General features: G+C 37.3%; 1 protein-coding gene and 1 non-coding gene across 3 annotated transcripts in view; both read left to right on the top strand.

Moving 5' to 3' along the window:
• Positions 1-12,757, top strand: part of RELCH (RAB11 binding and LisH domain, coiled-coil and HEAT repeat containing) — a 113,217-nt gene that overhangs the window by 52,281 nt on the left and 48,179 nt on the right. For both annotated transcript variants that reach the window (XM_043889331.1, XM_043889332.1), the window contains exons 11-13: positions 3,708-3,820; positions 8,248-8,338; positions 11,032-11,103. In XM_043889331.1, coding sequence (XP_043745266.1) covers positions 3,708-3,820; positions 8,248-8,338; positions 11,032-11,103 — 276 coding nt within the window. The remainder of the gene's footprint in view (positions 1-3,707; positions 3,821-8,247; positions 8,339-11,031; positions 11,104-12,757) is intronic.
• Positions 9,614-9,689, top strand: LOC122685076. Its single transcript, XR_006338249.1, has one exon. It is a non-coding gene; the product is annotated as a small nucleolar RNA SNORD36 (small nucleolar RNA).

Consider the following 12,757-nt stretch of genomic DNA (forward strand, 5'->3'; position numbering starts at 1 on the left):
CATGGTTATTATTCAAAGACATTTTTAAAACCACTGTCACATTGTCTTTTGAAAATCTAGATGCCAGTTTTTAAATATTTTATTTAGAATTATAAGGAAACTATTTTAAACACTAGATTTTTTCAGTTGGAGATGATGATACCAATGGGAGAATATTGATTCAAATCTATACATTTATGCGTACCATTGACCCTTCCTTGAACAGTGCACAGATTATGTGTGCTGACCGCCACACAGTTGAGTATCCAAGTATAAGTTTAAATTCAGTCAACCACAGATCCGTGTAGTAATGTAGTACATGTTTATGGGGTAAAATCTGCATATAAGTGGGCTTCCCTGGTAGCTCAGCTGGTAAAGAATCCGCCTGCAATGAAGGAGACCCTGGTTCAATTCCTGGGTTGGGAAGATCCCCTGAAGAAGGGATGGGCTATGCACTCCAGTATTCTTGGGCTTTCCTGGTGGCTCAGACAGTAAAGAATCCACCTGCAATGCAGGAGACCTGGGTTTGATCCCTGGGTTGGGAAGATCTCTTGGAGGAGAGCATGGCAACCCACTCCAGTATTCTTGCCTGGAGAATCCCCATGGACAAGGGAGCCTGGCGGGCTATAGTCTATGGGGTTGCAAAGAGTCAGACAGGACTGAGTGACTAACCACACACACTTCATATAAGTGGACCCACAGCACAGTTCAAACCTGTGTTGTCCAAGGGTCAACTGTAGTGTGAAAATCCTAAATAGAGTCTTGTGGATAGACTAGTACGTCAGAGGCTTGAAAACGGTGAATTTACAAGACGTAAGATAGGCAGCACAGCAGAATTCATTATTTGATTATTTAATTATTGTAATTATCACATTATAGAATTCATTATTTGAAGAATGGTATAACTAGAAGTTGTGATTAAATGAATGATAAAGTAAGAGGAAATGAGGATATTTGAAGTTGGTCATAACCTAGCAATTAAAGTCCTGATGGCTCTGTCACAAACAGACTACAGCTTCCACTTTTTCCTACCATCACCTTCTGGACCTCTTCTCAGCTCAGCGATGCTCAGGAAGAGGAAGCCATCTGGCACACTTCATAACTGCCACAGCCATCAAGGTGCCCGGATGTACCCCGTTCTCCTTGGCGTAGAGTATCAACGAAAGTGTATTGGCACTGACTTCCCACATTTGCTATTTTAGCCAGCAAGAAATAAAAACAGATGGCAGTGTAAATTATTACTAACTGTGATTGACAAAAGTGGAAGAATATTTCTCTAAAGCCCTAAATTCACAGAATTTTAGAGTTCAAGGAGACAAGGAGTGACAATTTTTTTTTTTTCCTTTCCTATGTGTCCGTTTGGATTGGTTGGTAATGGCTGCTGTGTTGAGAAGGGTTTTGAGGCCAGCTTTGATCTCAGAAAGGAAAATTAACAATCTTATTAGCAATAGATAAGAAAATGACATAATATATGTATTTTTTATTTCTGTACTCAGCTTAATTCCTGTATGTTTCAGTTGAGGAAACAAAAACTCAAGAGAAGTTCACAGTTTTCACTGGGTTCTTTGGTCCTTAGTAGTTTTGAGACAGGAGCTCTTCGAACTCCGAGTTTAGCGTTTTTGGTTTGGCACATCTGTAGCCACATTCCAGTTAAAAGATTCATTACAGTAATATATAACATAAAATTCCTCTTTGATTAAGAGTCACTAAGCCTCGTGGTTTAAAAAAAAGAAAAAAGGAAAAGAAAATGTAAGTCACAAAAAGTAAACTGTAACACAGTTATTTTGGTATACCTGTTTTTGAGATAAAGAAACTAACTGTTATTCTGTATTTTAAACAGAGGGTGTATGCACGTACTTGCAGTTAGAGCAGATATCTTACCTACACTTCATAACTTTGTTTCTTTAAAGAGTAATGCAATAGGAAGAGAATAGAGTGAGATAGTTTAAGAGTGAATGTCTGGAGATGATTGGGAAGCAGGAAGAAGGGTTAGGAGAAAGCAAGAAAACCCACGGGAGAGAAAGATCGGCCATGAGGGAAAAGTACAAGTTAAATACTTAGGGCCTTTCTGATTTTTCAGGCATTAAGACACTCTCTCTTTTTGTTGGTACTTTGTAGAATAACTGCCTTTTCATCCTAAGCTCTCACTCTCAGTGGCTGTGCTTGCGCGCCACCCCAGTGCTCTCGATAGTGTCACTGGCCCTCAGCATCTCAGTGGGTTCTCTGAGGAGCCTTGGTATTATTGGTCCTCACCCATCAAGCCTCAGAGTAAGCATCTTTGGAAAACATCAAAATACAAGGACCCATACATACACTGTTCCATTCCCAGTGCAAAATTATCTTCCCCACTTTTAAGTTATTCACTAATCTAAAACCTACTACTACTACTGCTACGAAGTCACTTCAGTCGTGTCCGACCCTGTGCGACCCACAGACGTCAGCCCGCCAGGCTCCCCCGTCCCTGGGATTCTCCAGGCAAGAGCACTGGAGTGGGTTGCCATTGAAAGATGGCAGAATAAGTGTTCTAAATTTGTTTTTGCTTCTCAGATTTGTTTTTCCTCTTATCTACATCTTTTTGCTTTGAATTTAGGTTTATACCGAGTAATCATAATTTAACATCATATATGTAAGACATTAGAAGTAATGGAAAGGATTTCTAGTCATGCCTTAGTTTCAATCTCAACTTCTCTAAAAGCATATCATCTGTTTCTAAGGGAGCATCTTCAGAATAATGTAGACTTTTCTTTAAAGTGTCATGCATTAGTACATAGTGATTGATTCCTATTTTAAATCTGCTAGTACTTTTTGGTGGGTAGGGAGGTAGATGGGAAAAATAAATGGGAATAATCATTCTGCCCTTTTTATTATATCCTAATAATTTAGGGATTTCTTTAAAATATCTGCAAAATGACTTAAAGGATTTCTCTCCAAAAGTACTTTATCACTTTTGAACTTTTACTTCATTAGATTTTCAAATCTACTTCAAAAGTGAAAAAAAATTGATATCTTTTAAATGTATTTTAGAATTTTGCCTCAGTTTAATTAAAATGTGAAAAAAACTTTAATTTTCAAATACTTTGTAAAAGAGAAGTAAACTCTTGTCTGTTTCCTTGAAAATACTAAATTTACCTCTGTATGTTGAAAGTGGAACAAAATATTTAAAATTTTCATTTCAATATAGAACATTTCTGCAAATGCTTTTATGGAGAGCATTCAGCACCTGTGAAGATGGTCTTTTTAATTATGCACTAGGTTAGGTGCTAAGGGTATAAAATTATTAATTATTTCTGATCCTTCTGTGCTTATGGAAGTATGAAGAGTTATCTTTATTTTCTGTTTTTCATTTTAGGTTTTAAAATATAGTTAACTTCTGCAAGTTTTTATTTAAAAGCACTTTCAAAATTTAAACTACTATATCAGCTTTTAGTAAGATAAAATGTTGCTTAGTGTAAAAGGTAATAGACCCTTGGGAAGTATTGGATGAGAAAACAAGGTTAGTTCAATCATAAGTTACTTTATTGCATTGTGATATGCACCTTCTGCACAATCACTCCATAACTATGTTTCTGTTTTTCTCTTGAATTATCAGCCTTACAGAATAAAAATATGCTCCTCTCTATGTTGAGGTTTATTTCATTTAAAACTTCCATTTATGAATACTTTGGGGGGAAAAGAATACTCTGCAATGCATTTTTACTTTGACTTTTTCCACCTTCGTGTTTCTTTAGGAGTTGATCCCCCTCATATTGTGTACAGCCTGCCTGCATCCTGAGCCTAAGGAGAGAGACCAGCTTCTCCACATACTTTTCAATTTGATCAAGAGGCCAGATGATGAGCAGAGGTGAATATGACTGCTTCTTTGGGAAATAAATATAGTGTTTACTTGCTCATTTTATTAATGTGGCATCATGATTCCCTTTTTAATCTCAATGCCATCTTTTCTGTCTGAGGTCTCTTTTGATAAAGGAAATACTGACCTTGTTCACAGTGCCCTACAGTGTTTTCCTTCTTGTCATTCCAACTGCTTACGTTGAACTTCTGCACTTTGTGTTAGTTGTCTTTGGACTGCTAATTATTCCATAAAGTCTTTGCTTTTCTCTTTCACATTTGATTTCCAAGAACTCCTAAATATTTCCCTTTTCCCTCCACAGATGAACTAGATACCACATGGCGTCTTAATAGTTATGCTTTACCAGAAATAAAATATTTAACATAGGAATGTCTGCATCACCAAGCTGTCTGTAAAGCAGTTTCGGTATGGCTAGAGGGATACAGTGTTTTGCTTAGTCCTGATTCAAACGCCACAATCAAGGATGCCTGAGTGGAGAAATGAGTTGTACTTGGGGGTGGTGAGGGGCTTGAGAGTGGTGGGGCCAGGGGGACAAGACACATAGCCAAGAGACTTCTGCAAGAAAGGGGAATGGGTTTTTTGCTCAGGCAATCGTGATAGATGTCTCCCCAGAAAGTAGACTTTTAAACACTAGGAGAAGCTGTGCAAGTGTGAACGTGAACAGAATATCCTAGTGGAGGGTAAGCAGACTAAGCACCAGTTGGACAAGACTGAGCTGTTGAAATGTTGCCACATTGTAATTTTCTATCTTAATCTGATAATTTTTGCTTATATGTTTGCAAAACAGTAGAATTGTACATTAAGATTAGGTAACTTGATATCATTTTAGTTCTTGTTTTACTGTTACAGTTTTTACCTCTTCTGAGAATGTTGGAGAATTATAAAGTGAACCATAAGACAAATCAAGCCCAAAATTTAAAACACAAGGAATCTCTCCACCATGAGAATAAAAAGTCATGTAGACTTGTAAACTCTGTGAACATGTGTCTCTTTCCTACCCTTATTAAAATATACCTGAGCAAGCAGAGAGACATGTTTTTTTCAGGATCCAGTCAAGATTAATCTACCTGCTAGCTGAATAGAAGTAAGGGAAATTCAATCAGGTTCCATCCTTTGCAAACTGAAAATTTTCGGAGGACAATTTGATGGTGCTATTTAGGAAAATTAAATATTTTATCTTCTCCTTGAAAATACTATTTCCTATCTTGGAAACTTAATTAGTAATTAAATACTACTTATTACATTGTCATTTTTAGAATGCAAGGCAAAAATATCTCAATTTACATAGCCTGTTTTTACAGACTCTTCATGTAAAGCTAACCGCTGCCACCTGGTGGCCAAAAGTACTGATAGGTACAGCCTGACTTCAGGTCAAGATACGTCAGGATTTACACACAAATGTTCTCAGTTGATCTTCCACTTTTCAGAAATAAAATTATTTATTTAAATAAGCTAAACTGTTAGCTATATTTGATGTGAATAAAAAATAAAGCAAAATTTTTAAATTAGCATAAGTTTGACATATAATCAGTTATTACTTTTCTTTACTAACTGAATCACAAGCTTCCTTGTGTGACTGTCCAGTTTTATGCGCAGCTATATTCTGTTTTTGGTAATTCTTCGCTAGCAGCCGTAACTAACACCATATTTCCACCTGTTGTGTCAGTTCTGTTGCTCAGTCATGTCCTACTGTTTGCAACCCCACGGACTGCAGCACGCCAGGCCTCCCTGTCCATCACAAACTCCCAGAGTTGACCTAAACTCATGTCCATCGAGTCGGTGATGCCATCCAAACATCTCACCCTCTGTCGTCCCCTTCTCCTCCCGCCTTCAATCTTTCCCAGCATCAGGGTCTTTTCCAGTGAGTCAGTTCTTTCCATCAGGTGGCCAGAGTATTGGAACTATAGCCCATGGAATTTCTTCAGGCCAGAATACTGGAATGGGTAGCCTTTCTCTTCTCCAGGGGATCTTCCCAACCCAAGGATCGAACCCAGGTCTGCTGCATTGCAGGAGGATTCTTTACCAGCTGAGCCACACGGGAAGCCCATTGTGTCAAATACCAGTCAAATAATTTCACAAGTAGGAACAGTATTTATGATTTCCCACAAGTAGAAAGAGTATTTTTACTATCACAGGAGTCTGTTTCCAATGCTATTAATAATCTGTAGCCATCTGATCTTTTCTGTTTTCAAGTATATTTCAAAACTGACCTACTTTTTAGAATTGTGACTCTTAATTCTGCTAAGAAGTTTATTTTGAGGGGCTTAACAGTTTTTGAACAAATTTGTACATGTTTAATATAGTGATGGTGACTCACAACTTAAAGTTATTTCTCATGAAGGTCTTATACAAGTGTATACTTCCTTACATTTTTTCAAAATGCTTAAATTTCAACAGTTCATTTATTATAATTATCAAATATTTCTGAAACCTATGTATATGACTTCTCATTATTTTAACAGACTAGTAGGGGTAGAAATGATCAGAAATGAAGAAATTTTTGGTAGGAAGCTAAATGTCTAGCTTAAAGCCTGGGAATTTCTTCTTCCATTTTTCTTTTATCCACTTTACTTGCCTTCCTAAAGTAGGAGAAAATAGAAAAAGAAAAGTTGAGAAGCCATCAGAGAAGACAGTGACATAAGTATAAAGGGAAATCATATAGATAAAAATTAGAAGGTTATGGTGAAAGGAAGCTGCCATATACAATGAAGACATACTGGCTCAACATTTTCCTACCATCCATATACTTACTGTCTGTCACTGTTCTCCTCAGCCTGAGAGAACAGTTGTAGCTGACTCGGATAGACTAAGTAGAAACGTAGTCACTCTTCAATTTTCGGTTAAATAGACATATTTTAAGAAACAGCAATGAGTAATTGCTTTTATAGTTGATATGAATTAAACATTCTGTTTTGGTTTTCCTTAACGTTGGCTACTTTGAAACATTTATGGAAAACATGCTTTTTTTTTCCATCAAGCTTTACTGGTTTTGAAGTCCTGGATAATCAGAAGTAAGAAAAAAAAAACCTTACCATTCTGACTTTCAGAGTCATTTTAAATGTACCTTCATTCTGAAAAGCGAAAAATCTTTTTCAAAATTTTGAATTACAAATCTATCATCAAATGAAACTATCATAGTAATTATTTATATATTGTTTTATAACAAATTACCCCAAAAGAAAGTGGTTTAAAGTAACACTTGTATTGTGATTTATGTGAGTCAGTTCATCTGGGTCTCTTGTAAAGCTGTAGTCAAGGTGTTGTCTGTGGCTGTAGTCACCTCAAGGTCCATGGGGGGAGGATTTGCGTCTGAACTCATTCACGTGGCTGGTCATTGGCGGGATTCAGTTTCTCATGGATCTTTGGAATGCAGGCCTTGGTTCCTCTTTCACTGATTTATAGCCAGAAGTTGCCTTCAGTTTCTCTCTACATGAAACCATTCAACATGGTAGTGTCTTCAGAGCATGCCAGCTGAGAAGGCAGAAAAGACTGTCTCACGAGATGGATGTCACAGGCCTTTGTAACCTGATCTCATAAGTGACATCTCATCCCTTTAGCCATTATTCTGTTCGTTAGAAGCAAATCATTGGGTCCAGTCTACACTCACCAAGATGGGATTACACATAGGCATGAATATCGGGAGACAGACCTCATTAGGAGTCATGTCAGAAGCTACCTACCACAGTTATCTTGGGTTCAATACCAAAAAAATCTCACTGAAGTATCATTTTACTAATACGGTATCATAATTTTTAATTACAGAGATCTGCTCAGTCATGTCTGACTCTTTGCGACCCCATGGACTGTAGCCTGCCAGGCTCCTCTGTCCATGGAATTTTCCAGGCAAGAATATTGGACTGGGTTGCCATTTCCTCTTCCAGGGGATGTTCCCAACCCAGGGATCGAACCCATGTCATTTGGGTCTGCTGCATTGGCAGGTGGATTCTTTACCACTGTGCCACCTGGGAAACTGAATTATAAGAATACTGGGAAAGTAATCATAGATTGATTTAGTGACTAGAAACTGAAATTCATTAGAAGTGGAAGCATTAAGGATAATCTCAGAATGTATTATATATATGGGAAGTTAATTTAGGAGATTCAGCTTTACAGCGGTAGAGAATCTCTTCACAATATCTCTCAAATGGTGTTGCTGTTGCTGGAAGGACTAGTCTTAAGAAACTCACTCCCTTGGGGCAGCCTATCCATTGGGAAAAGTCAACAGTCAAATTTGATCTTACAAAACTAGTTGTGCTCCATGGTGATTAGAGCTGCCTCTTTAACCCTGAGTCCTGGTTGCGCTTTTCTAACGCAAATGCTAGTCTGCATCCGTTCATTCTGTCTTTCGGGCAAATGATACTACAGGCCGCGCTTTCTAACGCAAATGATAGTCGACATCCGTTCATTCTGTCTTTCAGGCAAATGATACTGACGGGCTGTGTGGCGTTTGCACGTCATGTTGGACCCACACGTGTTGAAGCTGAACTTTTACCACAGTGTTGGGAACAGGTAAATAGCTATATTGGGTTTTCTCTAGCTGTTGTATTCTAGGTGATTGTAAATGCTCATATTATCTTTTAAAAATGCTATTAGAAAATGTGTGGGATATAAATTATGCTACTATTTTTGTTGCCCAGCCTGGTGGTTTAACAGTGCATAAGAAACGTCTGGGATGTTTTGCTTTATTCTGAATCAAGTGAGATACAAAATACAAAAAAAAATATAAAAAAACTAATGAGTTCATGGAAAGCAAGAGGTTCTGTGTATGTATAAGTAAGGGGATAAATAATAGACATAGTATCTGTATATACTGTATACTTGTATATATTACAAATATATACAGAATATAAAGTGTAAACCTTTGATGTAAGAAGTCTGTGTATTTATGATTCAACTCACTATTTACTAACTACACTTCTGGTTTTATATTGAATGTTCCTGTCATCTCTAGAACTCAGGATCTTTGACTTTGTACACTTGACATTTAGGTCATTAAGTAACTCATTGTTCCATCTTAAAAAGATGGATTTCTTACTTACGAAGACAGATTTCATGGCCTTATTTATACCTGCTCTGTCACTTGTTCTTAAGAAAAAATATTATTCTCCAGAATATTGCTAAAGTATATGGTCTTCGAGAATTCTCACTTTCTTCAGATATTCATTTTTTTCTTTAAAATTTATAGAGTCATTACTAATTTAGTAATCTAGAGACATTATTTGAAAGGGAACATTATATATATTCATATTATCTCTTGACAGTCCCTATGTTACCTGTAGCTTGTAATGCACGTAATTTAGGGTAAGACTCTAATCACTGAAAATCAAGTTAAGTTTGAAACAATATACACAACTTTGATTTTACAGTTCTCTACAGTTCTATATATGTACATGTCTTTTTTAAATTGTTTTTCGATCTTCTTTTAAGCTTTATTGAGATTGTAATTCAGATAACATACAACTCACCTATTTAAAGTCTACAGTTCAGTGGTTTTTAGTAGTCACAGAGATACACAGCCATCACTACAGTCAATTTTAGAACAGTTTTGTCACCCACAAAAGAAGCCCCAACCCTTAAATTGGTTCTTGTCTTTCAAGGTTGTTTTGGCTATTCTGAGTCCCTTTAATTTCTGTATAAATTTTAAGATCAACATGTCAATTTCTGCAAAAAAAGCCAGCTGACATTGTAAGGATTGCCTTGAATCTGTAGATCAGTCTGGAGAATGTTGCCATTCCAGTAGTGAACTTTTCAATCCATGAGTTTAAGATGTCTTTCCATTTATTTTGGCAATGATGCTTGAATTTCTTCACCTGGAATCACTGTGAAGAGTAAAATCTGAGCTTTTTACTCCACTGGTCAAGAATCCACCTGCAATGCGGGAGACCTGGGCATGATCCCTGGGTTGGGAAGACCCCCTGAACAAGGGAAAGGCTACCCACTCCAGTATTCTGGCCTGGAGAATTCGATGGACTGTATAGTCCATGGGGGTCTCAAAGAGTCGGACATGACTGAGCAACTTTCACTTCACTTCACTTCTCCATTTATTTAGGTCTTTTAAATTTTCTTTCAGTAATGTTTTATAGTCTTCAGAATATAATTTACATACTTTTAAAGTTTATTCCTGAATATTTTATTCTTTTTAATACTATTGTGTAAATAGAATTTTCTGTATTTTTCTGGTTGTTCATTGAAAGTATGTAGGAATACAGTTGATTGTTGTGTGTACATTTAATTTTGAGCCTCACCCTGCTAGAGTAAAGAGATGTGTGAGTTTGCGTGTGACGCATTGTGACACTCAAACCATTTTGTCTTGAGGTTACTGTTTCTGTACTGACTCTAACTCAGAGATCTCAGTTACCAACAACTCCCCCTGCCACCTCTTTCTTCTGTAACCTGAATAAACATGGCTATCAGGATCTGTCAACCGCCTGCCTCCAGTTTGTTGCCCAGTAGATTGCTGCATAATTTCTTTTCTTAGTTTTAGGCATCCAATACTTTAATGAATTATGTCACCTTTTCATATGGGAATATGAGAAAAGATATACTTCTTTTCCAGTCAAAGAAAGATTTATATTCTATGAAGAAGATATATGGGAACAAACCCCAGTATGTGTCATTTTTTTGTTTTTGTTATTTTTTGTTATGATTCAGTGTAGTCATTACAATAGTAAAACCCCATCATCTTGCATATGCAAGCAGGGATGAATTGACATCGCTTACTTTAAAAACAGTCATAACACCAGTCAGGAGCTTTGGTTAAATCACTGATGATTTGCAACTTAATCCTTGAGGAAAAAAGAGGAATGAAGGATCATTCCTGGTGCATATTGTAGAGGCCATATCAGTAAATACCTAGAAGCTGGACTTTCCAAATTTGAAAACATGATAATGTTCCTAGGGAAAGAAAAGGTTGCTTCCGACATCCTAAGGAAAGCTGTCTCGGGCAAGCCCACAATCTCTAGACACCTTGCTGTATTTTTATCTTTGCTTTATCCTCTTTCTCTTCAACAGATAACCCCTGTGATCTCATTTTTTAGGCTCTCTCTGAGTCCCTTAATCCTGATCCAGGTATAGGTATCCTCAGAAGTGGAAAGAAAGAAGCTTTATTGCATTCCTAACAGGATTTGTGGTGAAAAATAATTCTGTTTTGGAGGAAGGGAGGGTATGTTGTTTATGTTTGATTTATTTATTTTTTACTCTAGATTAATCACAAATACCCAGAAAGAAGATTGCTTGTGGCAGAATCTTGTGGAGCACTGGCACCTTACCTTCCTGTAAGAATTGTAATTTTTCTTAAAAAAAAAAAACCTCTTCCTTCTTTTTTTTTTTTTTTTCCTTCTTCCTTCTTTTTTTAGCAATAGAGAATCCTTTTTTTCAGGTGTCTTATTATACGTTTTAATCCACATTCTGTCCTAACAAAGGAAGAAGATGAGCTGAATAAAGAAAGCTCACATTGATACCGTGTGACATTGCAGACAGAGGGGAACATTAGCCATTGATTTTACATGAGTACAAATATATTAAACCTTGTCAGGAATTCTAAAGTTTGGTCGGAGGACCCTCGGGAGTTCCTTGATCCTTTTGAAGAGGTCCATGAGATGAAAATTATTTTCATAATAATATTAAAACATTTTTTGTCCTTTTCTCTGTGTTGACAGTTACAGTGTTGGTGCAGCAAAATTTGTAATGGGCAACAGTGGCAGCACATTAGCGCTGTGATCAAAGCAGTGACACCCAGATAGACAGATAATGATCATATTCTTCACTACAGGGCACTCACAGAAAGTCAACTTCACTTAAAAATAAACTTGGTGAATCAGTGAAATTATTAATTCTACTAAATTTTGATCCTAAGTATGCCTCTTTTTTTAATAGTCTGTATGATCAGCTGGAAGATACTGATATTAAGCCCTTTTGCTGCATTCTGAACTCTGATGGCTGTTGCAGAAAGCAAGCACTCAGATAGTCTGAGTTGTGAGCTGAACCAGCTGCTTTTCTCGTGGGACACCAATTTTACTTGATAGGTCACTGAAAAACAAGCTGTGATTATTCAAACTTGGTATGTGGCAGACATTTTCGTGAAGATAAGTGACATGGAGCCTTGCTTCAAGGAAAACAAGTAGACAGTTCATTGCCAATGATAAAATTAGAACTTCTAATGAGAACAAGAATTTTGGAAAACTTGTATTCACCATTCAGAGCTTGACAGCGTCTTTTCTTATCAGAAGAGGCCATGAAGATACTTCTCCCTTTCTCAGTTACGTGTTTCTGTGAGGCCAGGTTTTCTTATGCACTCCCACCCAAGCAACATACAGTTGAAGGCAGAGCAGATAAGACGATCCTACCTGTCTTCTTTTAAGTCAGACGTCACTGAGATTTGCAACACAATATAAAGCAACACTGTTCCTCTCACTAGTTTTTTTGATTATAGCTATTTCCATTAAAGTTGCAATTTCATTAGTCATGTTAACCTTTAAGAAGTTAATTGTTTTTAATGCGTTAATAATTTGAAATTTCTCATTTTTAATTTCTGATATGATAAATGTCAGCAGATATTCCCTGCCCAAACAAAAGCTGTTTGAGGTGCTCGTTAGTTTCTAAATGGCCAAGGGCCTCCCGCCAGGAAGAAGACTGAGCACGCTGGCCCGCTGTGCTCCTGAGGTGTCTCCTGATGGGTCCAGGGCTTACAGGGGATGGAAGCCAGAGGTGACGTCAAGAGTCATTTTCCTTTGAACAATGGTAATTTAAAGCAGAGCTTGGCAAAGAACAGTCTGGAGACCAAGTGGAATCCACAGCCTGTTTTATAAATAAAGTTTTATTGGCACGCAGCCGCACCCTTTCTGTGACTCGTCTGTGTCTGCTTCCACACTGCAACAGCAGTATGAGGAGCTGCAGCAGAGACTCTCTGGCCCAGCTTGCTGACCGCTG

The sequence above is a fragment of the Cervus elaphus genome, chromosome 27, assembly GCF_910594005.1.
Source record: "Cervus elaphus chromosome 27, mCerEla1.1, whole genome shotgun sequence".
NCBI classification, from domain to species: Eukaryota; Metazoa; Chordata; class Mammalia; order Artiodactyla; family Cervidae; genus Cervus; species Cervus elaphus.